This window comes from Staurois parvus, unplaced genomic scaffold, assembly GCF_062004578.1.
Source record: "Staurois parvus isolate SC_StPar_1 unplaced genomic scaffold, SC_StPar_1.0 ptg000291l, whole genome shotgun sequence".
Taxonomy (NCBI): Eukaryota; Metazoa; Chordata; class Amphibia; order Anura; family Ranidae; genus Staurois; species Staurois parvus.
This window is the reverse complement of record NW_028318087.1, coordinates 8,914,725-8,942,410: the sequence shown is the minus strand read 5'-3', so window position 1 is coordinate 8,942,410 and position 27,686 is coordinate 8,914,725. Positions and strand designations below refer to the sequence as shown.

At 48.7% G+C, this 27,686-nt stretch overlaps 1 protein-coding gene across 2 annotated transcripts in view; it reads right to left on the bottom strand.

The window, feature by feature from the left end:
• LOC149458235 (dual specificity protein phosphatase 13B-like) overlaps nucleotides 1-26,915 on the bottom strand; it is a 35,159-nt gene extending 8,244 nt beyond the window's left edge. Inside the window, exons 1-2 of one of the 2 annotated variants that reach the window (XM_089682580.1) lie at nucleotides 26,758-26,915; nucleotides 24,060-24,185 (exon numbers count right to left, since the gene is read on the bottom strand). In XM_089682580.1, the coding sequence (XP_089538706.1) occupies nucleotides 24,060-24,184 (125 nt within the window). In that variant the 5' untranslated portion in view covers nucleotide 24,185; nucleotides 26,758-26,915. The remainder of the gene's footprint in view (nucleotides 1-24,059; nucleotides 24,186-26,757) is intronic. The other variant, XM_089682581.1, reaches the window with a different exon arrangement.
• Nucleotides 26,916-27,686: the final 771 nt, after the last annotated feature.

Genomic DNA, 27,686 nt, shown 5'->3' with positions numbered 1-27,686 from the left:
TGCTCTGGATCCTCAACTGTAGGATAGGAGAGAAAGCCGCAGCCATGCTCCAGATTCTCAGCTGTAGGAGAGGAGGGAAAGCCGTGGCCATGCTCCAGGTTCTTAGTTGTAGGAGAGGAGGGAAAGCCGTGGCCATGCTCCAGATTCTCAGCTGTAGGAGAGGAGGGAAAGCCATGGTCATGCTCCAGATTCTCAGCTGTAGGAGAGGGAAAGCCGTGGCCATGCTCCAGATTCCTAGCTGTAGGAGAGGAGGGAAAGCCATGGCTATGCTCCAAATTCTCAGCTGTAGGAGAGGAGGGAAAGCCATGGTCATGCTCCAGATTCTCAGCTGTAGGAGAGGAGGGAAAGCTGCAGCCATGCTCCAGATTCTTAGTTGTAGGAGAAGAGGGAAAGCCATGGCCATGCTCCAGATTCCCAGCTGTAGGAGAGGAGGGAAAGCCGAGGTCATGCTCCAGATTCTCAGCTGTAGGAGAGGAGGGAAAGCCATGGGCATGCTTCAGATTCTCAGCTGTAGGAGAGGAGGGAAAGCCGTGGCCATGCTCCAGATTCCTAGCTGTAGGAGAGGAGGGAAAGCCATGGCTATGCTCCAAATTCTCAGCTGTAGGAGAAGAGGGAAAGCTATGGCCATGCTCCAGATTCCCAGCTGTAGGAGAGGAGGGAAAGCCATGGTCATGCTCCAGATTCTCAGCTGTAGGAGAGGAGGGAAAGCTGCAGCCATGCTCCAGAGTCTTAGTTGTAGGAGAAGAGGGAAAGCCATGGCCATGCTCCAGATTCCCAGCTGTAGGAGAGAAGGGAAAGCCAAGGTCATGCTCCAGATTCTCAGCTGTAGGAGAGGAGGGAAAGCCATGGCCATGCTCCAGATTCTCAGCTGTAGGAGAGGAGGGAAAGCTGCAGCCATGCTCCAGATTCTTAGTTGTAGGAGAAAAGGGAAAGCAATGGCCATGCTCCAGATTCCCAGCTGTAGGAGAGGAGGGAAAGCCGTGGCCATGCTCCAAATTCTTAGTTGTAAGAGAGGAGGGAAAGCCATGGCCATGCTCCAGATTCTCAGCTGTAGGAGAGGAGGGAAAGCCATGGCCATGCTCCTGATTCTCAGCTGTAGGAGAGGAGGGAAAACTGCAGCCATGCTCCAGATTCTTAGTTGTAGGAGAAGAGGGAAAGCCATGGCCATGCTCCAGATTCCCAGCTGTAGGAGAGGAGGGAAAGCCGAGGTCATGCTCCAGATTCTCAGCTGTAGGAGAGGAGGGAAAGCCATGGCCATGCTCCAGATTCTCAGCTGTAGGAGAGCAGGGAAAGCCGTGGCCATGCTCCAGATTCCTAGCTGTAGGAGAGGAGGGAAAGCCATGGCTATGCTCCAGATTCCCAGCTGTAGGAGAGGAGGGAAAGCCGAGGTCATGCTCCAGATTCCCAGCTGTAGGAGAGGAGGGAAAGCCAAGGTCATGCTCCAGATTCTCAGCTGTAGGAGAGGAGGGAAAGCCGTGGCCATGCTCCAGGTTCTTAGTTGTAGGAGAGGAGGGAAAGCCGTGGCCATGCTCCAGATTCTTAGTTGTAGGAGAGGAGGGAAAGCTGCAGCCATGCTCCGGATCCTCAATGGTAGGAGGGGAAGGAAAGCCATGGCTATGCTCCAGATTCTCAGCTGTAGGAGAGGAGGGAAAGCCGAGGTCATGCTCCAGATTCTCAGCTGTAGGAGAGGAGGGAAAGCCATGGCCATGCTCCAGATTCTCAGCTGTAGGAGAGGAGGGAAAGCCGTGGCCATGCTCCAGATTCCTAGCTGTAGGAGAGGAGGGAAAGCCATGGCTATGCTCCAAATTCTCAGCTGTAGGAGAAGAGGGAAAGCTATGGCCATGCTCCAGATTCCCAGCTGTAGGAGAAGAGGGAAAGCCATGGTCATGCTCCAGATTCTCAGCTGTAGGAGAGGAGGGAAAGTTGCAGCCATGCTCCAGATTCTTAGTTGTAGGAGAAGAGGGAAAGCCATGGCCATGCTCCAGATTCCCAGCTGTAGGAGAGGAGGGAAAGCCGAGGTCATGCTCCAGATTCTCAGCTGTAGGAGAGGCGGGAAAGCCATGGCCATGCTCCAGATTCTCAGCTGTAGGAGAGGAGGGAAAGCTGCAGCCATGCTCCAGATTCTTAGTTGTAGGAGAAAAGGGAAAGCCATGGCCATGCTCCAGATTCCCAGCTGTAGGAGAGGAGGGAAAGCCGTGGCCATGCTCCAAATTCTTAGTTGTAAGAGAGGAGGGAAAGCCACGGCCATGCTCCAGATTCTCAGCTGTAGGAGAGGAGGGAAAGCCATGGCCATGCTCTAGATTCTCAGCTGTAGGAGAGGAGGGAAAGCCGAGGCCATGCTCCAGATTCCTAGCTGTAGGAGAGGAGGGAAAACCATGGCCATGCTCCAAATTCTCAGTTGTAGGAGAAGAGGGAAAGCCATGGCCATACTCCAGATTCCCAGCTGTAGGAGAGGAGGGAAAGCTGAGGTCATGCTCCAGATTCTCAGCTGTAGGAGAGGAGGGAAAGCCATGGCCATGCTCCAGATTCTCAGCTGTAGGAGAGGAGGGAAAGCTGCAGCCATGCTCCAGATTCATAGTTGTAGGAGAAGAGGGAAAGCTATGGCCATGCTCCAGATTCCCAGCTGTAGGAGAGGAGGGAAAGCCAAGGTCATGCTCCAGATTCTCAGCTGTAGGAGAGGAGGGAAAACCGTGGCCATGCTCCAGGTTCTTAGTTGTAGGAGAGGAGGGAAAGCCGTGGCCATGCTCCAGATTCTTAGTTGTAGGAGAGGAGGGAAAGCCGCAGCCATGCTCCGGATCCTCAATGGTAGGAGGGGAGGGAAAGCCATGGCTATGCTCCAGATTCTCAGCTGTAGGAGAGGAGGGAAAGCTGAGGCCATGCTCCAGATTCCTAGCTGTAGGAGAGGAGGGAAAGCCACGGCCATGCTCCAGATTCTCAGCTGTAGGAGAGGAGGGAAAACCATGGCCATGCTCCAGATTCTCAGCTGTAGGAGAGGAGGGAAAGCTGCAGCCATGCTCCAGATTCTTAGTTGTAGGAGAGGAGGGAAAGCCACGGCCATGCTCTAGATTCCCAGCTGTAGGAGAGGAGGGAAAGCTGCAGGATTTGAAATCCCCACTGCTTTCTCTCCTCTCCTTGCAGGGATGACAGTATAGGCTAAATGGCTTTTGATTGGTCAGCACCGTCACGGTCCTGACCAATCAGAAGCCGTCTAGCTTGTACTGTCATCCCTGCAAGGAGAGGAGAGAAAGCCCTTGGGGTTTCAAATCCTTTCTTACAGCTGAGAATCCTGAGCATCTGCCTCCATCCTCTGCCTGATTGCTGACACCGGTATATACATCCCCACATGCCCTTCTCTCCCACACTTCTCTCACTTGCTCAGCATGGGATTGGTGCAGGGAGGTTTACCGCAGTGCTCCTATGTGAACTCTGGCTATGACAAGCATTGGTTTACATGGGAGTGGAGAGGAAACTGCATGTGATTTGGACAGGAATAGCATTCCTTATCAAATCGCATGCTATTCTTTGCAGTGAAATTTGTGTCCATACATTTTTTATTGACACAAATCAAAACACAAAGTATCAGTTTGGGTATCGGAAGCATTTTCACGAGTTCGAGTACACGTGAAAATACTCAGTATTGGCACCAATACCGGTATCGGTGCATCCCTAGTATCCGGAACTAGAGCAAAGTGTACAGCAACCAGTTGTAAGCCTGCTTCCTGGCGTCGGTGCAGGGTCCTCTGGTGGAGAGGGGGGTCGATGCGCTGACTTCCTTCTCTGGAGATCGATTCCTCTGAAAATGGGACTAAACCAGCGTTATGGAGACCCCAGATCTAACCACATGGGAGAGTTTCCGTCACTGGGAGTGAGGTGGCAAAAGTACGCTGGACTGATGGAGAAGGCATGAGCTCAGCGGTGTCCCTCGTAAATGCAATATACAACAAAGAAGGTGTGTAGTGACACAGGACAGTATATTCACAGAGGGACTCTGTAGGTCATACAGCTACACACGGTGAACGGCTCAGCTCTAAACTGGAGTGCTGCCATAAGGTGAATTTCACCTGAAAGTGGCCCCTCCTGGCAACAGCATTGGTGAGCATGCTCACACAAGCCAAAGGTACCCTATGTTGGAGAGTCCACCTCCTTATAACTTGGTAGTCAGTACGGCTTGGCCAGCCCACATGTTAGTCTAATCTAAATCTGCTAGTATAGTAACTACTACTCCAGACTGACAATATTGCTGTCCAAAGATGTCTCCATTGCCTCTTCATCCAGAGTGGAGACACCACAAGACAGAAAGGATGTTATTGGCCAGATCACCACATGAAAATGAATGGGTAAAATGCCTAAAAAAGGAAACTAATGCAGCTACCACATTTAAGGATTGGTAAACTGCAATTTATTACATTACAGTATACATAATGCTTTTACTCCAGAGCATTTACAAGGTTTTCAGAAAACCTGTTTTGGGGCAGCTTTTTTAAACTTTGGACTCAAGGCTTTACATATAAGAATGCAAATAAATTCAGCTCTATATTCATTAATCATTTTTTAATGCAAACAAGTACCTGAATTTGACCTGGTGTAAGCCATTTGCAGTCTCTGTAACACATAGCTGGGAGATGGAGTTGCAGCAGAAAGGGGCAATCAGTTTATGTGCTAATAAGAAGCATGTTGGAAGGTGGAGAAAGTAGAGTGGCAGCTTTGACTGTCTAGCCACAGGCTAGAAAAAGGACACAAGATTGTGAGTGCTACTTAAAGTCAACCTGTGCCCAGACTATGCACACTAAATTATTTACATATTCTTGAAAAGCAGTAGAAGCACTGGTAGCCATCATTCAACTCTGTCCCTTTAGCCATTGTAATGAAATTCATTTTCAAAACTCATAATAGAAGCACTGAAATCCATGTTAATGTATGTTAATACCGTATGTTATTATGCAGGGACACTTACAGATGAGACTATGACCAAGCCTTTTCCCGCAAGTGCCCAGTACTGGGACAGCTACTTCACTTCCTGTTAGCAAAGTGGATCCAATTCTTCTGACAGCAGAGGATCTTAAGACCTGTAGTCCTACAGCCAATGCATATCATATTCCTGAGTGCTGATTGAACTAGTCATACCAGAGAGCTGGAGAACTAGAAGAATGCTGGGAAATCAGATGTATTCCACAGCAAAGGACAGGATCACTCTCTTGGCACGGGATTCAGAGCTGGAAACAGGGGGACTGTCATTGTCCTACAGAGACAGATTGTGGGCCTACTGCTGTGGGACTCTGCACAACAGTTAAGCACAGCTGTGACAGTGATAGCCACACTGGGAACATATCAGTCTTCTCTGCACCGGGGCTGTTACTGTCCAGTCCTCACACAGGTATTGCTGCTCGCCGCGATAACAGGCAATCAGGCAGTAACTCTGCACATCCCTGCAAACAGACAAGAGCCTGTGCAAGACCTCTGGTTCCTAGGAGGCCGTGTTATCCATAGAATTGGTGAGCTGGCAGATGCCCAACCTCTTTCTCTCATGACTAGAGATGAGCGAATCGAACATGACGAAGTGGAATTCGTTCCGATGATTTGGAAAAATTCTATTCGCGACGAATCCGAAGATTAGCAAACTTCGGATGCACGAATCGAATTTTCCCAAAAATGGCGGCGACATGTGTGGCGACAGGAGAAAATGGACAGAGAAGATGGGGCGGGGATCTCTGGGAAGGCGCGCAGACAAGGCGCGCTGACCCATAATGCATTCATGAGTCATGAATCATGACATGTGATCGCATTAGCCAATCAGCAGCCAGCAAGCACTGTGTAATGGTGGAGCTATAAATCGCGGCCATCTTAGAATTCTTCATTAGCCTCCGGTCATTCAAGAGAGACAGACCTGTCTGTATTAAGGGACAGAGTTAGGGCCACAGAGACTTTAGGGCCACAGAATCGTTACTCAGGGACACAGAATCGTTACTCAGGGACACAGAATTGTTACTCAGGGACACAGAATTGTTACTCAAGGACACAGAATCGTTACTCAGGGACACAGAATTGGTACTCAGGGACACAGAATCGTTACTCAGGGACACAGAATCGTTACTCAGGGACACGGAATCGTTACTCAGGGACACAGAATCGTTACTCAGGGACACAGAAACGTTACTCAGGGCCACAGCTATCAAAGAATCGAAAATTTAAAGTGACATACACCCTTTTTTTTTTTGGTGGCTGTCGTGCACAGTTGGTGCTGCAGTTTGCCGATTGTGCAAAATAAACTGACTTTCTGCTTCACAACCACTATTGTACGTTCAAAGAGTTAAATCCATTTACACGCCGGCTGGCGGTAATATTTTTTGGGTGATTAGTGCATTCCAGTGACACAAACGTACAGTTTCCAGCCAACGGCAAGCTGCAATTGACCGATTGTGTACAATAAACTGACTTTCTGCTTCACAACCACTATTGTACGTTCAAAGAGTTAGATCCATTTACACGCCGGGTGGCGGTAATATTTTTTGGGTGATTAGTGCATTCCAGTAACATAAACGTACAGTTTCCAGCCAACGGCAAGCTGCAATTGACCGATTGTGCTAAATAAACTGACTTTCTGCTTCACAACCACTATTGTACGTTCAAAGAGTTAGATCCATTTACACGCCGGGTGGCGGTAATATTTTTGGGGGGATTAGTGCATTCCAGTGACATAAACGTACAGTTTCCAGCCAACGGCAAGCTGCAATTGACCGATTGTGCTAAATAAACTGACTTTCTGCTTCACAACCACTATTGTACGTTCAAAGAGTTAAATCCATTTACACGCCGGCTGGCGGTAATATTTTTTGAGTGATTAGTGCATTCCAGTGACCTAAACGTACAGTTTCCAGCCAACGGCAAGCTGCAATTGACCGATTGTGCTAAATAAACTGACTTTCTGCTTCACAACCACTATTGTACGTTCAAAGAGTTAAATCCATATACACGCCGGGTGGCGGTAATATTTTTTGGGTGATTAGTGCATTCCAGTGACATAAACGTACAGTTTCCAGCCAACGGCAAGCTGCAATTGACCGATTGTGCTAAATAAACTGACTTTCTGCTTCACAACCACTATTGTACGTTCAAAGAGTTAAATCCGTTTTTATTTTTGGGGTGCTTATTGAATTAAAGAGTATGTCAGACAACACGCAGAGGAGTGGCAGAGGAGGCAATGTTTCAGGAGCGAGCAGACGTGGCAGCAGAGGAAGGGGTCGAGGCAGCACTAGTCGCAGCCAGAGGCCAGTGCTCCCGGTGTCATCCAGCGGTCGTGTCTCCACCGACAACCCTGCCGTCATCGATTGGTTGACTCGGTCGTCTTCCTCTTCCCAGGTCACCTCTGACACCTACAGCCAACGGTCGGTGGGTACGTCAGACACAACCGTTAGTTGGCATGGCCCGGGAGCAAGCCCACTGAAATCACGTGTCCTCGACCTGCCCCTGTCCTTTGGTGTTCCCTCACCAAGCGAAGTATCGCATGCTGTGGGCTCAGCCCCACTGTACAGTGAGGAAGAGCTAACAGAGGGCAGTCAGGAACGGGGGGAGACATCCGCCTCTTCAGCAGCCAGGCGAAGAAGTACTGGCGAGGAGAGTGGCTCGGTAGCCGGTCTAGAGACAAGTCTGTCTCCTGACCCACACGCAGCTGAGGGGGCTAGTAGTGACGCGGAGACCCTAATTGATGATGATGAGGCTGATCGCACTTGGCAGCCTCGTCGTCATCAGGCTATTGCTTCCGCATCATCAGGAGAAGAGGGTGCCAGCTTGCCAGCAAGCAAAACAGTCGGTGGGTTGCCCAGGAGGCAGCAGGGTCGCAGCAGTGTCAGTGGAGCCAAACGGCCACGGACTAGAGCACCAGCTCCACTGCAGCCTACCACCACGGCCAGTAGTGGTGCCGGTGTGCACGGAGGAAGTAGCAGTCAGCCAGTGAGGAGTAGCGGGGGCAAAGTTTCCTACTCGGCGGTGTGGCAATTTTTCGTCAAGCCGCCCGAGGAAGTAAACGTAGCCGTATGTCGACTATGTGGCCAGAAAGTCAAGCGTGGCCAGGGGGCCAATGTTGGGACTACAGCGTTGCGTCAGCATATGCAGCGTCGCCATTCGGTGGCCTGGGAAAACCGTGATAAAGATACGGCGGTTCTGCCTGCCCCAGCCCCCGCTCCATCACCCGCTCCGTTACTTGCTCCGTCACCCGACGTCAATCGCCCTCTATCAGCCAGTCAAGGCTCCAACACCTCTGCTGAGGGGAGTTGTCGCTCGTTGGCATCTTCCGCTCGTTCAGATGCTCCTTCTCCTGCTACTCCTCTTCACGGATTCCGTCAGCAGTCTTTCTTGGAATCCGTTTCCAAGAGACAACAGTTTGCGAGCACGCACCCGACGGTGCAGAAGCTGAACGTCCTCCTGTCCAAGTTGCTGGTGCTGCAGTCCCTCCCTTTCCAAGTGGTGGACTCAGCACCTTTCCGAGAAATGATGGCTTGTGCCGAGCCGCGGTGGAGAGTGCCAAGCCGGCATTTCTTCGCCAAAAAGGCAGTGCCAGCCCTGCATTCACATGTAGAAGAGATGGTGGGCCATTCTTTGAGCATGTCGGTCTCTGCCAAAGTGCACGGCAGCGCCGACGTGTGGAGCTGTAACTACGGTCAGGGACAGTACATGTCATTTACGGCCCACTGGGTGAACGTGGTGCCGGCACAGCCGCACCAGCAACTTGGACAGGTCACGCCGCATTTGCCTCCACGTTTGCACGTCCTTGGTCCAGCAAAGATGTCCGCCTCTACCACCTCTTCTTCCGCCGTGTCCTCTTCCCCGTGCCAAGTCCCATTACCCGACCGGCATATCACATGTGCAGGGCGCAACGGTGTCACGCTGTGCTGCACCTGGTATGCCTTGGCGAACGTAGTCACACAGGGGAGGAGCTTCTGAGTGTAATGAACAGAGAAATCGACAGATGGCTGTCTCCGCGCAAACTGAAAATCGGAACCATGTTGACCGACAACGGAAAGAACATGGTGTCTGCTCTGCGTCAAGGAAGGTTGTGCCATGCGCCATGCATGGCTCACGTGTTCAATCTGGTTGTCAAGCGGTTCCTAAAATCCACCATCCCACTGCAAGACATCCTTAAAATGTCACGTAAACTTTGCATGCATTTCAGCCATTCCTACACCGCAAAGCACACCCTCCTTGAGCTGCAGCGGCAGAACGGAATTCCACAGCATCGCCTGATCTGCGACGTTGCAACAAGGTGGAATTCAACCCTACATATGTTAGACCGCCTTTACGAACAGCGAAAGGCCATCACCGATTTCCTGATGTTACAAGAGGATAAAGGTACTCCCCTGTGTAACTTAGATGTCAGCCATTGGCAGCTCATGCGTGACACCTGCCGCTTGCTCAGGCCCTTTGAGGAGGCCACGCTATTCGTGAGTCGGCAGGACTATGGGATGAACAACGTCATTCCTCTGTTGCACGTCCTGGAACAAATGCTGTTAACAATGGCTGGTCAGGGTGCGGTAGACGTGGCGCACAGATCTCAACGCCACATGACCCCTGTGGGGGCAGGACAGGAAGAAGAGGAGGAGGTAGAGGAGGACATTGGTGCTCAGGAATTATTGAGTGAAATGGGTGGTTTTTCCACTCAGCGGACAGGAGTGGAGGAGCAGGAGCATCTGGTAGAGGAGGAGGAGGAGACAGAGGACCCAGACGCACCGTGGCAGTATGCTGTGGAGATGGAGGCAGGGAGTCCCTCGCATTCCTTGGCACAAATGGCCCATAGCATGCTCGGTTGCTTGCGTAGCGACAGCCGAATAATAACCATCAGACAGAGGGATGACTTTTGGCTGTCCACCTTGTTGGACCCTCGCTACCGTTCAAAAATGGTGGCCTTTTTCACACCTGCTGAGAGGGAGGCCAAAATAAAGTACTATAAAAACCACCTATGTAGTCAGTTGGTCTCTGCCTTTCTGCGCCAACGTCCATCCTCAGACACTGTGGGCCCTGTGCGCTCGCGTTCCGCTGCCATGGCAGCAGGGGAGGGGTGGGGTGGTAGGAGCAGTGGCAGCTCCACCAGCAGCGGCTGCCTCAGTCTGCAGTCGATGATGAGTAGCTTTCTTCACCAGCGCAGTGAGGAAACTACTAACCAGCCGCAGCAGCAGCAGCATCAGTTGGACCTGGAGCAGGACCTCAAACAACAGGCTTGGGCCTACTTGGACAGCACCCTGCCAACCGAGGTAGACAATCCCCTTGACTACTGGGCAACGAAACTTGACCTTTGGCCCCAACTAGCTGAATTTGCCCTTGAAAGGCTGTCATGCCCGGCCAGTAGCGTGGCATCGGAGCGCGTGTTTAGTGCGGCAGGAGGTATTGTAACTCCGCGGAGGACACGACTGTCCACCCAAAGTGTGGAGAGACTCACGTTTGTGAAAATGAATCAGGCGTGGATTAGTCTGGATTTCAAACCACCAGTTCCTGACACAACTGACCTAATAACCTAGCCGTTCAGGCCGCTCCCTGAACACTTCGGGAATTGCTTTGTATATCTGTCGCCTTAGATGCCGCTGTCTGAACAGCTCATGAATTGCTTTCTATATGTGTCGCCTTTGAGGCCGCTGGCTGGACAGCTGATGAATTGATTTGTATATATGTACTTATTGTCCGCTGTCCGGACAGCTCATGAATTACTTTTTGTATATAGCCTTCCAAACCACTCTCAGAATAAGTCATGATATTCATGCTGTGTATAGCCTTATAGGCCAATGGTCAATCAAGTCATGATTGTTATAGTGTGTATAGCCTTATAGGCCGCTGTCTTTACAACTTTATAATTCCATGCAGTATATAGCCCTATCGGCCACTTTCTGGCATCCAGTTGCTGTAGCCCCCATCACCACACTGTGCCACGGGCCCCTGTACCGCCTTCTCATACTGCTGCCAGATCCATCCTCTGCCATGTGCGTCTTTGTCGTCTGCTCACGCTGCTGGGTTCCAGTTTTAAGCCTAGGCCTGTGTATGGCTTCCGAATACTGCTGCCTCCACCGCCACCCTGCGCCATGTGCCTCTGTCGTCTGCTCACGCTTCTGACGGCTTCCGCTTTTTAACCTAGGCCTGTGTATGGCTTCCGAATACTGCTGCCTCCACCGCCACCCTGCGCCATGTGCCTCTGTCGTCTGCTCACGCTGCTGACGGCTTCCGCTTTTTAAACTAGTCCTGTGTATGTCTTCCGAATACTGCTGCCTCCACCGCCACCCTGCGCCATGTGCCACTTTCAGGTCTCCTTACACTGTTGGTGGGTTCCATTTTGTGATAGGGTGCTGTATGGCCTTCCATTGCTGCTGCCTCCACCGCCACCCTGCGCCATGTGCCTCTGTCGTCTGCTCACGCTGCTGACGGCTTCCGCTTTTTAACCGAGGCCTGTGTTTGGCTTCCGAATACTGCTGCATCCACCGCCACCCTGCGCCATGTGTCTCTGTCGTCTGCTCACGCTGCTGACGGCTTCCGCTTTTTAACCGAGGCCTGTGTTTGGCTTCCGAATACTGCTGCATCCACCGCCACCCTGCGCCATGTGTCTCTGTCGTCTGCTCACGCTGCTGACGGCTTCCGCTTTTTAACCTAGGCCTGTGAATGGCTTCCGAATACTGCTGCCTCCACCGCCACCCTGCGCCATGTGCCACTTTCAGGTCTCCTTACACTGTTGGTGGGTTCCATTTTGTGATAGGGTGCTGTATGGCCTTCCATTGCTGCTGCCTCCACCGCCACCCTGCGCCATGTGCCTCTGTCGTCTGCTCACGCTGCTGACGGCTTCCGCTTTTTAACCGAGGCCTGTGTTTGGCTTCCGAATACTGCTGCATCCACCGCCACCCTGCGCCATGTGTCTCTGTCGTCTGCTCACGCTGCTGACGGCTTCCGCTTTTTAACCTAGGCCTGTGTATGGCTTCCGAATACTGCTGCCTCCACCGCCACCCTGCGCCATGTGCCACTTTCAGGTCTCCTTACACTGTTGGTGGGTTCCATTTTGTGATAGGGTGCTGTATGGCCTTCCATTGCTGCTGCCTCCACCGCCACCCTGCGCCATGTGCCTCTGTCATCTGCTCACGCTGCTGACGGCTTCCGCTTTTTAACCGAGGCCTGTGTTTGGCTTCCGAATACTGCTGCATCCACCGCCACCCTGCGCCATGTGTCTCTGTCGTCTGCTCACGCTGCTGACGGCTTCCGCTTTTTAACCTAGGCCTGTGTATGGCTTCCGAATACTGCTGCCTCCACCGCCATCCTGCGCCATGTGCCACTTTCAGGTCTCCTTACACTGTTGGTGGGTTCCATTTTGTGATAGGGTGCTGTATGGCCTTCCATTGCTGCTGCCTCCACCGCCACCCTGCGCCATGTGCCTCTGTCGTCTGCTCACGCTGCTGACGGCTTCCGCTTTTTAACCGAGGCCTGTGTTTGGCTTCCGAATACTGCTGCATTCACCGCCACCCTGCGCCATGTGTCTCTGTCGTCTGCTCACGCTGCTGACGGCTTCCGCTTTTTAACCTAGGCCTGTGTATGGCTTCCGAATACTGCTGCCTCCACCGCCATCCTGCGCCATGTGCCACTTTCAGGTCTCCTTACACTGTTGGTGGGTTCCATTTTGTGATAGGGTGCTGTATGGCCTTCCATTGCTGCTGCCTCCACCGCCACCCTGCGCCATGTGCCTCTGTCATCTGCTCACGCTGCTGACGGCTTCCGCTTTTTAACCGAGGCCTGTGTTTGGCTTCCGAATACTGCTGCATCCACCGCCACCCTGCGCCATGTGTCTCTGTCGTCTGCTCACGCTGCTGACGGCTTCCGCTTTTTAACCTAGGCCTGTGTATGGCTTCCGAATACTGCTGCCTCCACCGCCACCCTGCGCCATGTGCCACTTTCAGGTCTCCTTACACTGTTGGTGGGTTCCATTTTGTGATAGGGTGCTGTATGGCCTTCCATTGCTGCTGCCTCCACCGCCACCCTGCGCCATGTGCCTCTGTCGTCTGCTCACGCTGCTGACGGCTTCCGCTTTTTAACCGAGGCCTGTGTTTTGCTTCCGAATACTGCTGCATCCACCGCCACCCTGCGCCATGTGTTTCTGTCGTCTGCTCACGCTGCTGACGGCTTCCGCTTTTTAACCTAGGCCTGTGTATGGCTTCCGAATACTGCTGCCTCCACCGCCATCCTGCGCCATGTGCCACTTTCAGGTCTCCTTACACTGTTGGTGGGTTCCATTTTGTGATAGGGTGCTGTATGGCCTTCCATTGCTGCTGCCTCCACCGCCACCCTGCGCCATGTGCCTCTGTCGTCTGCTCACGCTGCTGACGGCTTCCGCTTTTTAACCGAGGCCTGTGTTTGGCTTCTGAATACTGCTGCATCCACCGCCACCCTGCGCCATGTGTCTCTGTCGTCTGCTCACGCTGCTGACGGCTTCCGCTTTTTAACCTAGGCCTGTGTATGGCTTCCGAATACTGCTGCCTCCACCGCCACCCTGCGCCATGTGCCACTTTCAGGTCTCCTTACACTGTTGGTGGGTTCCATTTTGTGATAGGGTGCTGTATGGCCTTCCATTGCTGCTGCCTCCACCGCCACCCTGCGCCATGTGCCTCTGTCGTCTGCTCACGCTGCTGACGGCTTCCGCTTTTTAACCGAGGCCTGTGTTTGGCTTCCGAATACTGCTGCATCCACCGCCACCCTGCGCCATGTGTCTCTGTCGTCTGCTCACGCTGCTGACGGCTTCCGCTTTTTAACCTAGGCCTGTGTATGGCTTCCGAATACTGCTGCCTCCACCGCCACCCTGCGCCATGTGCCACTTTCAGGTCTCCTTACACTGTTGGTGGGTTCCATTTTGTGATAGGGTGCTGTATGGCCTTCCATTGCTGCTGCCTCCACCGCCACCCTGCGCCATGTGCCTCTGTCGTCTGCTCACGCTGCTGACGGCTTCCGCTTTTTAACCGAGGCCTGTGTTTGGCTTCCGAATACTGCTGCATCCACCGCCACCCTGCGCCATGTGTCTCTGTCGTCTGCTCACGGCTTCCGCTTTTTAACCTAGGCCTGTGTATGGCTTCCGAATACTGCTGCCTCCACCGCCATCCTGCGCCATGTGCCACTTTCAGGTCTCCTTACACTGTTGGTGGGTTCCATTTTGTGATAGGGTGCTGTATGGCCTTCCATTGCTGCTGCCTCCACCGCCACCCTGCGCCATGTGCCTCTGTCGTCTGCTCACGCTGCTGACGGCTTCCGCTTTTTAACCGAGGCCTGTGTTTGGCTTCCGAATACTGCTGCATCCACCGCCACCCTGCGCCATGTGTCTCTGTCGTCTGCTCACGCTGCTGACGGCTTCCGCTTTTTAACCTAGGCCTGTGTATGGCTTCCGAATACTGCTGCCTCCACCGCCACCCTGCGCCATGTGCCACTTTCAGGTCTCCTTACACTGTTGGTGGGTTCCATTTTGTGATAGGGTGCTGTATGGCCTTCCATTGCTGCTGCCTCCACCGCCACCCTGCGCCATGTGCCTCTGTCATCTGCTCACGCTGCTGACGGCTTCCGCTTTTTAACCGAGGCCTGTGTTTGGCTTCCGAATACTGCTGCATCCACCGCCACCCTGCGCCATGTGTCTCTGTCGTCTGCTCACGCTGCTGACGGCTTCCGCTTTTTAACCTAGGCCTGTGTATGGCTTCCGAATACTGCTGCCTCCACCGCCATCCTGCGCCATGTGCCACTTTCAGGTCTCCTTACACTGTTGGTGGGTTCCATTTTGTGATAGGGTGCTGTATGGCCTTCCATTGCTGCTGCCTCCACCGCCACCCTGCGCCATGTGCCTCTGTCGTCTGCTCACGCTGCTGACGGCTTCCGCTTTTTAACCGAGGCCTGTGTTTGGCTTCCGAATACTGCTGCATTCACCGCCACCCTGCGCCATGTGTCTCTGTCGTCTGCTCACGCTGCTGACGGCTTCCGCTTTTTAACCTAGGCCTGTGTATGGCTTCCGAATACTGCTGCCTCCACCGCCATCCTGCGCCATGTGCCACTTTCAGGTCTCCTTACACTGTTGGTGGGTTCCATTTTGTGATAGGGTGCTGTATGGCCTTCCATTGCTGCTGCCTCCACCGCCACCCTGCGCCATGTGCCTCTGTCATCTGCTCACGCTGCTGACGGCTTCCGCTTTTTAACCGAGGCCTGTGTTTGGCTTCCGAATACTGCTGCATCCACCGCCACCCTGCGCCATGTGTCTCTGTCGTCTGCTCACGCTGCTGACGGCTTCCGCTTTTTAACCTAGGCCTGTGTATGGCTTCCGAATACTGCTGCCTCCACCGCCACCCTGCGCCATGTGCCACTTTCAGGTCTCCTTACACTGTTGGTGGGTTCCATTTTGTGATAGGGTGCTGTATGGCCTTCCATTGCTGCTGCCTCCACCGCCACCCTGCGCCATGTGCCTCTGTCGTCTGCTCACGCTGCTGACGGCTTCCGCTTTTTAACCGAGGCCTGTGTTTTGCTTCCGAATACTGCTGCATCCACTGCCACCCTGCGCCATGTGTTTCTGTCGTCTGCTCACGCTGCTGACGGCTTCCGCTTTTTAACCTAGGCCTGTGTATGGCTTCCGAATACTGCTGCCTCCACCGCCATCCTGCGCCATGTGCCACTTTCAGGTCTCCTTACACTGTTGGTGGGTTCCATTTTGTGATAGGGTGCTGTATGGCCTTCCATTGCTGCTGCCTCCACCGCCACCCTGCGCCATGTGCCTCTGTCGTCTGCTCACGCTGCTGACGGCTTCCGCTTTTTAACCGAGGCCTGTGTTTGGCTTCTGAATACTGCTGCATCCACCGCCACCCTGCGCCATGTGTCTCTGTCGTCTGCTCACGCTGCTGACGGCTTCCGCTTTTTAACCTAGGCCTGTGTATGGCTTCCGAATACTGCTGCCTCCACCGCCACCCTGCGCCATGTGCCACTTTCAGGTCTCCTTACACTGTTGGTGGGTTCCATTTTGTGATAGGGTGCTGTATGGCCTTCCATTGCTGCTGCCTCCACCGCCACCCTGCGCCATGTGCCTCTGTCGTCTGCTCACGCTGCTGACGGCTTCCGCTTTTTAACCGAGGCCTGTGTTTGGCTTCCGAATACTGCTGCATCCACCGCCACCCTACGCCATGTGTCTCTGTCGTCTGCTCACGCTGCTGACGGCTTCCGCTTTTTAACCTAGGCCTGTGTATGGCTTCCGAATACTGCTGCCTCCACCGCCACCCTGCGCCATGTGCCACTTTCAGGTCTCCTTACACTGTTGGTGGGTTCCATTTTGTGATAGGGTGCTGTATGGCCTTCCATTGCTGCTGCCTCCACCGCCACCCTGCGCCATGTGCCTCTGTCGTCTGCTCACGCTGCTGACGGCTTCCGCTTTTTAACCGAGGCCTGTGTTTGGCTTCCGAATACTGCTGCATCCACCGCCACCCTGCGCCATGTGTCTCTGTCGTCTGCTCACGGCTTCCGCTTTTTAACCTAGGCCTGTGTATGGCTTCCGAATACTGCTGCCTCCACCGCCATCCTGCGCCATGTGCCACTTTCAGGTCTCCTTACACTGTTGGTGGGTTCCATTTTGTGATAGGGTGCTGTATGGCCTTCCATTGCTGCTGCCTCCACCGCCACCCTGCGCCATGTGCCTCTGTCGTCTGCTCACGCTGCTGACGGCTTCCGCTTTTTAACCGAGGCCTGTGTTTGGCTTCCGAATACTGCTGCATCCACCGCCACCCTGCGCCATGTGTCTCTGTCGTCTGCTCACGCTGCTGACGGCTTCCGCTTTTTAACCTAGGCCTGTGTATGGCTTCCGAATACTGCTGCCTCCACCGCCACCCTGCGCCATGTGCCTCTGTCGTCTGCTCACGCTGCTGACGGCTTCCGCTTTTTAAACTAGTCCTGTGTATGTCTTCCGAATACTGCCTCCTCCACCGCCACCCTGCGCCATGTGCCACTTTCAGGTCTCCTTACACTGTTGGTGGGTTCCATTTTGTGATAGGGTGCTGTATGGCCTTCCATTGCTGCTGCCTCCACCGCCACCCTGCGCCATGTGCCTCTGTCGTCTGCTCACGCTGCTGACGGCTTCCGCTTTTTAACCGAGGCCTGTGTTTGGCTTCCGAATACTGCTGCATCCACCGCCACCCTGCGCCATGTGTCTCTGTCGTCTGCTCACGCTGCTGACGGCTTCCGCTTTTTAACCTAGGCCTGTGTATGGCCTTCAATTGAAGCTGCTTCTGCTCCGCCACTCTGCCATTGGACTCTTGATAGTCGTCTCCCCACACTGCTGCTGGGGGGACTTTTTAACATAGGCCTCTGTATGGCCTTCAATTTTAGCTGCTTACGCTCCACCACTCTGCCATGGGCCCCTGTACCGCCTCCTCATGCTGCTGCCAGGCCCGTAATCTGCCATGGGCCCCCGTACCGACTCCTCATGCTGCTGCCAGGCCCGTAATCTGTCATGGGCCCCTGTACCGCCTCCTCATGCTGCTGCCAGGTCCAGAGTGTGTCATGGGTCCCTGTACGGCCTCCCATTGCTGCTGTCTCCATCGCCACACTCTGCCATGTGCCACTTTCAGGTCTCCTCACACTGCTGGTGGGTTCCATTTTGTCATAGGGTGCTGTTTGGCCTCCCATTGCTGCTGCCTCCACCGCCACACTGTGGCTCCACACTCTGGTTTTGGCCCCGTGACTGCCCAAATGAGTGAAGTGTGCGGTGATTCTAAGATCGACGGCACTCATCTGCATGTCATACTGACTGACAGTATTATTTCTCTTCCCCAGCAGACTCCAAGGGCATTTAAATTAAAGGTACAGTGTTCTGCACTAATATAAAGGCTCTCTGAAGCCTAGAAACACCCTTTTTATAAGTTAAATTCGCAGCGAATATATTCGGCACGAAGAAAATTTAATCGGCGAATTCGGCGAATCGGCCGAACCGAATTTTTGAATAATTCGCTCATCTCTAGTCATGACTCTAGAGACAGCAGACTGCATGTAAACACTTTTACTCCTCAGTCACCAGGAGACCTTTGCTTTGAGCAGTAACACAGCCTATCTGTTTAACAGTGGATACCACCATATCAGGAACTTTTAACATCGCTGGACTAAAGCTGCAATCTTCCTTTCTAAGGCCATTGTTACTCAAACCAGGGTACCTACATACACTACGAAGGCAAAAAGTATTGGGCCGCCTGCCTTTACACGCACATGAACTTTAATAGCATCCCAGTCTTAGTCCGTAGGGTTCACCATTGAGTTGGCCCACCCTTTGCAGCTATAACAGCTTCAACTTTTCTGGGAAGGCTGTCCACAAGGTTTAGGAGTGTGTCTATGGGATGTTTGAACATTCCTCCAGAAGTGCATTTGTGAGGTCAGGCACTGATGTCGGACAAGAAGGCCTGGCTCGCCATCTCCGCTCTAATTCATCCCAAAAGTGTTCTATCGGGTTGAGGTCAGGACTCTGTGCAGGCCAGTCAAGTTCTTAACCTCAAACTCACTCATCCATGTCTTTATTGACCTTGCTTTGTTCACTGGTGCTCAGTCATGTTGCAACAGGAGGGGGCCATCCCCAAACTGTTCCCACAAAGTTGGGAGCATGAAATTGTCTTGATATGCTGGCACCTTAAGAGTTGCCTCCACTGGAACTAAGGGGCCAAGCCCAACCCCTGAAAGACAACCCCACACCATAATCCCCCCTCCACCAAACTTTACACTTGGCACAATGAAGTCAGGAAAGTACTGTTCTCTTGGCAATCTCCAACCACCCAGACAGCTCTATCGGATTGCCAGACAGAGAAGCGTGATTTGTCACTCCAGAGAATACGTATTCAACTGCTCTAGAGGCCACCACTGCATCCGAAGCTTTGCATTGCACTTGGTGAAGTGTAAGGCTTGGATGCAGCTGCTCGGCCATGGAAACCCATTCCTTGAAGCTCTCTATGCACTGTTGTTGTGCTAAGCTGAAGGCCACACAAAGTTTGGAGGTCTTTAGCTATTGACTCTACAGACATTGACTTTGGCGACTTCTGTGCACTGTGCGCTTCAGCATGTGCTGACCCTGCTCTATCATTTTACATGGCCTGTTGTGCCCAGTTGCTTCCACTTTGTTATAACCACTAACAGTTGACCGTGGAATATTTAGTAGCAAGAAAATTTCACAGATGGACTTATTGCACAGGTGGCAACCTATCACGGTACCACGCTTGAATTCACTGAGCTCCTGAGAGCGACCCATTCTTTCACAAATGTTTGTAGAAGCAGTTCGCATGCCTAGGTGCTTATTTTTTTTGGCTGAGGAAGAGGCAAGTCCTCGAAACGCGTCAGCTATTGGATGTCTACACTCCCTATTGCGGACTGTTACTCAGCGCAGTGTTGACCCAGTTGTTCTTTTATGATGTGCCTTGACTTTATTGTTGTTTGTGAGTACAGCACCTACTTTATTTCTTATTAAACATTTTTTATGGTAATGCACTAGGCCTGTGCGCCCTCTGTTTGTTCTTTCCTCATTCAGTATATTTGGATTCCCCCGGTCTATTTGAGGGCAGCAAGGTGTGCATGTTCCAGGACATTCTTAATGTGGTTGTAGCCTGCATTGAGTCCATCCCCAAGTGCAGGAGCATTTGTGTTTGCTGCTTGATTTTATATACCTGTGGCCATGGAGGTGATTGGAACACCTGAATCCAATGATTTGGAGGGGTGTCCCAATACTTTTGGCAATATAGTGTATATTTATGCCAGAGTATACATTTACATTTTATTCTGCATACTTCTCTTCCCCATCTTACTGCCAGTGTTGCAATTAAATAGTTCAAGCTTACTTCTCATGTCTGTATAATCTGTTAAACATTGCTAATTGATTGTTTATAATATACTAGTGTTTGGCTTTTATGCTTTAACTTGGGTTGTGCACTTTAAACCCATTATTCCTGTGGCCTACTCTTTTGAACAAGTCTAATATAGAGGTGCTACTAAGAATTGTGTCTCTTGTATTATTATTCTCTACTACTGAAATATGTTTGAACCCAGAGTGTCAAAGGTTTTGTGAGGCTTGCAAGGTCAGGGCAACCACTGGTGATGAGCATTACCCAGCAGCCACTTTAATGTGAGCATAGAATTGTTATTTGTTAAGGCCCATACATACAGATGCTTACCAGCTCCTGAGTGTTGAGGCATAAAATTGATGGCTCCTTCTGGAGCCTGAGATGCCAGACGTGCTGCATACAGCTGCCAATACAAGTGAAAGTGAATGGCTGTATGCAGCCATGCTCAGGTAAATGCCAATGGCTTTTGCGTTGGCACTTACCCATGCATGTAAGGTGCTTCTCCCCAAGCGCCACTTTTGCATTTGGGGAGAAGGTCCATGTATGCATGCACAGCTAAGTACCAATGCAGAAGCCATCAGTGTTTACCCGAGTACAGCCTCATAAAGCCATGCACTTGACTGTACATGGTAGAACCAGGGATTCTGCACACAGGAACCAACTTTACTGTCTTTGTTGTGATCTTTCAGGATCTTTGAGAATGAAGGACTTCACATTACAAGCAAGCAAATAAAGAGATGAGTGAGAGTTTCTTTATACATATTTTACTACATGCTAAGAATACGTAAATCTTTAATTTCCATAGTCTGAGCACAGGTGCAGTTTAATTGCAGCAATAACAAATTAGGTCTCCTCCCTGCCAGACAGGGCTGTGTGGCAGAGCTGTGTAAATATCCTATCTGAATGGACAGACATACAAATCCTTTCACAGGTAATACAGCTCATATATATGTATTTTTTTCTGTGTAGATAGTGGTCTGTCTGGAATTAATCATTCAAGTAACCTTCAGCTTTAATTTGAGGATGTTAAACACAGATTTTAATAGAGGTGCTATAACATTAAACTGAGTGCTAGCAGGCTTTCAACGAGCCTTCACTTCCAGCTTGGGAATAATAAACACAGATCTTATTGGAACTACATGGTACTTTATAGGCTTCAAGAAAGCTAATAAAAGCTCTGCCAATGCCTCTTCTTATATAAAAAGGCCCTGCTTCCCAGGGAGTGGGGTCAAGGTGGATTTGAGCACCACCTTTATTGCCCACCTATAAACTCATCACAAAGCAGAAGGTGTGGAATGGATGTGCTGATTAAAATCAGTGGTCAAGAACACTTCTCAAGGCATCCCCTGTCCCTTGTCATGTGATGTCATATCAGATCCAATGACAAAGTGCCTGGGACTCATAAAGAAGCAAGGTGCTACAATGCCTTGCAAACAAATTTGATACTGAAGCCCTTATTTCAATAGTTGCACCCCCACCCTAATCACTATTTCCCCATAGCTTACTGCTGGCAGTATATTCTACTACATCATAGTCATGAGATCGCTGTCTGATAGAAAAAACATTGAGTACCCCCATTAAGGTTTACGGATACATAGAGAAATTTATGCAAAACATACAGCACTTTGCAATAAAAGGGATGGAGAATCTTTTTAACTTTCCTGAGTAAATAGGACTGCGTGCTATCTAAATATAACTAATACAACATTATATTTATGCTTAAAAATACCAACAAAGTGAAAGCATGCTTGATTATATGCTGGGTAAATAATAATAGGAATTTTGGAAACAGACGCGGGAAGCAGGAGAATGGGGAAATTAGTGAAGAGAGTTCATTAGCATTACTCTCAGAATAATTCTTTATCCAAGGAAAGGCTCACAACTTCAATACTGCACACAGAGCGACAAATATGAGTGAGAAAACATGCATATTTTTTAATGGATAAGTGTATTTTCAAACAAATGAAGGCTAACAACGCTAGATACATATTCCCATTTTAGCTATAGACCTTTTGACTTAGATCAGCAGGTGACCCAGTATGAGAATGGCAGCCTACTCTACTGTACCAGGGGGATGATCTTCCTCTGAACCCACAACCCCATGCTGTATAGTGTATGTATAGTTTGGCCTTAATGTACAAGCCATTTATTTGCAAGTCTTAGGGTTGAAAGCTATTTCCATTGGGGTCTATAGAAAGTTGTGCAGTATTATACAGTCCCAATGGCTCAGAGGAGGGTCAAGACACCTTCCGCCCCAGCCAAGCCCAACTTGCCAAATATAGGTCTTGCTCTATGCAGTACATTTTTACATGCATTCTTTAAATTTGGTTGTCTTTCCCTTATGTTAAAGCTCTTGAAATAATAATTATTATATTATATTACAGTCATGGCCGAAATTGTTGGCACCCTTGATATTTTTCCTGAAAATCAAGTATTTCACACAAAAAAGGTATTGCATTAACACATGTTTTGCTATACACATGTTTATTCCCTTTGTATGTATTGGAACAAATATAAAACAGAGGCAGAAAAGCAAATATGACATAATGTCACACAAAACCCCAAAAATGGGCTGGACAAAAGTATTGGCACCCTTAACTTAATATTTGGTTGCACACCCTTTGGAAAACATAACTGAAATCAGTCGCTTCCTATAACCATCAATAAGCTTCTGACACCTCTCACCCGGAATTTTGGACCACTCTTCCTTTGCAAACAGCTCCAGGTCTCTCTTATTGGAAGGACACCTTTTCCCAACAGCAATTTTAAGATCTCTCCACAGGTGTTCAATGGGATTTAGATCTGGGCTCATTGCTGGCCACTTCAGAACTCTCCAGCGCTTCTTTGCCATCCATTTCTGAGTGCTTTTTGACGTATGTTTGGGGTCATTGTCCTGCTGGAAGACCCAGGATCTTGGACGCAAACCCAGCTTTCTGACACTGGGCCCTACAGTGCGACCCAAAATCCTTTGGTAATCCTCAGATTTCATGATGCCTTGCACACAGTCAAGGCACCCAGTGCCAGAGGCAGCAAAACAACCCCAAAACATCATTGAACCTCCACCATATTTTACCGTAGGTACTGTGTTTTGTTCTTTGTAGGCCTCATTCCGTTTTCGGTAAACAGTAGAATGATGTGCTTTACCGAAAAGCTCTATCTTGGTCTCATCTGTCCACAAGACGTTTTCCCAGAAGGCTTTTGGCTTACTCAAGTACATTTTGGCAAACTGTAGTCTTGCTTTTTTATGTCTCTGTGTCAGCAGTGGGGTCCTCCTGGGTCTCCTGCCATAGCGTTTCATTTCATTTAAATGTCGACGGATAGTTCGCGCTGACACTGATGCTCCCTGAGCCTGCAGGACAGCTTGAATGTCTTTGGAACATGTTTGGGGCTGCTTATCCACCATCCGGACTATTCTGCGTTGCAATCTTTCATCAATTTTCCTCATCCGTCCACGACCAGGGAGATTAGCTACAGTGCCATGGGTTGCAAACTTCTTGATAATGTTGCGCACTGTGGACAAAGGCAAATCTAGTTCTCTGGAGATGGACTTGTAACCTTGAGATTGTTGATATTTTGCCACAATTTTGGTTCTCAGGTCCTCAGACAGTTCTCGTCTCCTCTTTCTGTTGTCCATGCTTAGTGTGGCACAGACAGACACACAATGCAAAGGTTAAGTGAACGTCTCTCCTTTTTATCTGCTTTCAGGTGTGATTTCTATATTGCCCACACCTGTTACTTGCCCCAGGTGAGTTTACAGGAGCATCACATGCTTGTAACATTCTTATTTATCCGCAGTTGTGAAAGGGTGCCAATACTTTTGTCCAGCCCATTTTTGGAGGTTTGTGTGACATTATGTCGAATTTGCTTTCTTTCCTCCCTTTTTTTGTTTTGTCCCAATACACACAAAGGGAATAAACATGTGTATAGCAAAACATGTGTTAATGCAATACGTTTCGTGAGAAATACATGATTTCCTGGAGAAATATCAAGGGTGCCAACAATTTCGGCCATGACTGTATATGCACATATAGCATGCACTAGTAATATCAAAGCAGCAACAGATTTAAATAAGTGAATATGCAAATTAAATCTTTGTTCAGTCATAACAAGAGACATACAAAACATTTTGATTTGAAAGCACACATTTGACATCACACTTCAAACTTTTACAGTGACAATATGCAGAAAGGATGCCAAAGGACCCAAATGAATGCTCAGTCTGCTTACGCATTTCCCAGGTACAGTTTTGGCCATACTTGGTTGACATGTCCTGTGGATGATCTGTGACTCCAGAGAAGTCGCTGCAGGTCATGGACAGGTAAGGGCTCATAGTGAGACTTGACATCAGCCATCCTAAGAGAGTATTAAGAATAATGAATGGTTTTAATCCAAGGGAATCTAACAAAATATAAATATGGGAGCTATTACTGCCTACTGTTTTAAAACCACCATCCTCCTCCTTTCTTTGTTACAAGTATCTTACCTGGAACTGGTATGCACGGTGTAAGGTTAGGATCCATGACTTGCATACTTATTTGGGGGTCACTAAATAGGTAACCAAAGATGAGGATGGCAGCCCCAGAAATGCACCTTTTAAAACAAGTCCCTGTGCATGGGTGTACTTGGCTATATGCTAGTACATTTTTAATATGCCATACCCTATTGGAGTGTTTACACAAGCACCAATGTGTACCCAAGTACAGCCACACACAGTCCATCATGTCTATGAGCGAATGTATGCAGCACCTGTGTTTTGCAGACTGGAGGGAGTATACAGGAGTTTATATTGCATGGCCTCTGGTACCTGACTGCAAAAGGCCATAAAATATGCCTATCATAAAATTCCTGGTGTTTTCTCATGCTCAGTGTTAACCTGAGCATACGCATATAAACCTATTTCCCAAATGCAGGCTTTGCATGCACAGAAATGTTAGCATTTACATGGTTACAGGGGCATACAGACTTTCCACTTTAGTGGGCAGCTGTACAGCCCATCTGCGGCATCTTGGGCATTGGAAAATGCCAGAAATTTTATGCTAGACATATTTTTATGCCTGCAGACCATGGCCCATAAGCAAACCCCTATTTTAACTAGATAGTTGGGGAGCTGTTACCAGAGTTTACTCTTTGACTATCCATTGCTTCGAGCCTCCAGTGACCAATTTCCATTGGGGATGTGACATGGTTTCTGCATATGACTCCATGTCAGCCTCTCAGTGGTCTCTAGCAGTTAGCCCTAGTATTTCCTCCTAGCAGATTCCAAACAACATCCCTAAAAAATCTCTAATTCCCTTTAGAATTAATTTTGACATTGCTAAGAACATGGCAATGTGTTGTGTTCCCATGACTACTTCAGGTTCCCTTTGTTATATCCTCTTATTTTAGCAAACGTGTATGCATAGACGTATACGTGTGTACCAAGATGCATATTTATAAAGCATAAAGCAGCAAATAATTGATTTTGCATTCATCTGAAACATTTTAAAACCAAATGCCCATTGGAAGGTTAGCCATTTGTATAACAGACATTCACAATCTGCATTTGTTTGCATGTTTGCCCTTGTGCTGTCATCACCCAATATCTGGATTCTGTGATGGTAAATCCAGGTCTCAGCAACATTAGCCTTATCTCTAATATGGCCAATATTACTAAATTTACCAACACAAACTCCATTTACATTTACAATTTTCAGCTGATTAACCATTCATTTTAATAATCATTTACCAATGGTTACTATGGACAGAGGTGTGCCAAGAGCAGTGGACCCACTCCACACAGGTATAGGGTGCAAGAGCTCGCACTTCAGTGGATTTGTGCAGGAACTGTAAGACTGATTACGCTAATGTCCAACCATGCCTGCGTAGTCTTGGCAGAGCCAGTGGTAGTGATCCAGTGGAGGTACCCTAATCTTGCTCTCAGGTAAATTTCAGTTTATTTTTAGGTTCTATTAGTATTATTTTTAGTGTTCTTATTATATTTCATAATGACTGAAAATAGTTTGTTGTATAAAGGAGGGATAAAAAATCATCTACAATGGGTGTCAAATATGCTAGGGAGATTGACTATGGACGTCTCATCTTCTTCGATTCTAATCACCCATTGTGTGCATTCAACACAAAGCAATTGAGGATTGTAAACAAAGATCTTTAGCTGTTTACCCCCCAATGGTATGACTACCACAAGTAGCAGAAGAGAATGTAGTAAAGTCATGTTTTAGGAATATGCCAGATTCAACATTTTTTATTATAAATATGACCTTTAATTATGAGAATTGAGTGTCTCTACCTAAACGTTTCCCTTTTTCTTAATCTACACAAAGTATAATAATCTTGTAAATATTCTCTGTGATTTTGTCAATATAAGGTCTTGTGGTAATGAATATTCTGTGCAGGATTATATTACCGATCCTTAAATTAATCTACGTCTCATCACTTTGTATCCATGATAAACTGCCAATAAACAGCATTGATACCAACATGAAAGCTTTTTGTCAGCCGCTACAATGTACCTATGGCCAAAGGTCAGTATAAATGTAAAATGTTACATGACTTACTATTAATATCAATGACTTAAATATTAAGTATCTGCTACTATAAATATATATGTACTTAATTATAAAAAGTATATTACTAAAATCCATGTTAATCTGTTTTTGAAACAGTAGCTTGTTACATCTCTTAGAAAAGGAGAAATTTATAAAGTTTTTATTATTTCCCTGTGATGCATTATTTATAAAATATAGTATTGTGTTATAAAAGTGGTATATTTACATCATCTGTGTGACATTGTATGCCTGAAATAAACATGACATTTTATTACGAGATGTTCTATATATCTGTGTGTTATACATGTATTTTGGTAGCAACAATGATCATATAATTTGTATCACAGAATATGCTGAATTTTATGTTATGAGGTTTGTACCTTGTAACCTCTGCGTAGCAGTCGTATGAGAACAAACGTCCTATGAATTCTTCTGATGTTTTTCTTCCTTCTAAGTGTCTGACTGTGACACTACATTCCCGTCAGCTCCTCCATTACAAGATGGATCCTGTGGCCAAACGTTTGGACAGTGACTCCGGGCAATATTACTTTGCTTCTATTTTTGATCAGAGATAATTTTAACTCTGGAGGTTTTGCTTTTCCCTCATTGCTACACTACAAGGAGCCTAACATAAGCAAGACATTTCAGATAAATCAAATAAATACACACTATGTATTCCTTTTTAATACAAAGTGGAAATTGAAATGCATTTGTCCTTTAGCAATAACTTTCATACTTTTTTTTAGGGACCTGTGAGTTCAGTACCTACTGAATGTCATAAAAAAATTAAGGTCCACTATATTGAAAAAAATATCTTGTAACTATATGGTGTTAATACCTCTGATGATAGTAGTCAGTATATGAGTTTCTTTATTATTTCTTATATGCCTTTATTTATATTATTGAACACATTTACATGTAGACCAAGCTGTCCAGCAAAAGGGTGCCAGGGATTTGGATAAGTTAAATAAAATCACCTTTATGTGTATGGCAAGCTTATCCTATCCACAGGGTGATAACACTGTCAAACAGGGTTGTCACCCTGGTAAAGGAAGTGGAACAACACACTACTACTGGCAGGATCAACAGATAATAGAATTATGTTACATGGGTGACTCATAAAAACAACAACTGCTCTATTAATGCTATAGACACACTACCCATAGTTCTACTTTAATTTCCAGTAGATCTTCCCTTTTATTCACATTTATCTATCTTTGCTAAAGTATTTTTCAGTCATGCCTCTAGCAGTGTCATTGCACTGCAGTATATCATGTGTCCAGTATTAAAGAATATAGGCTTGGGAAGG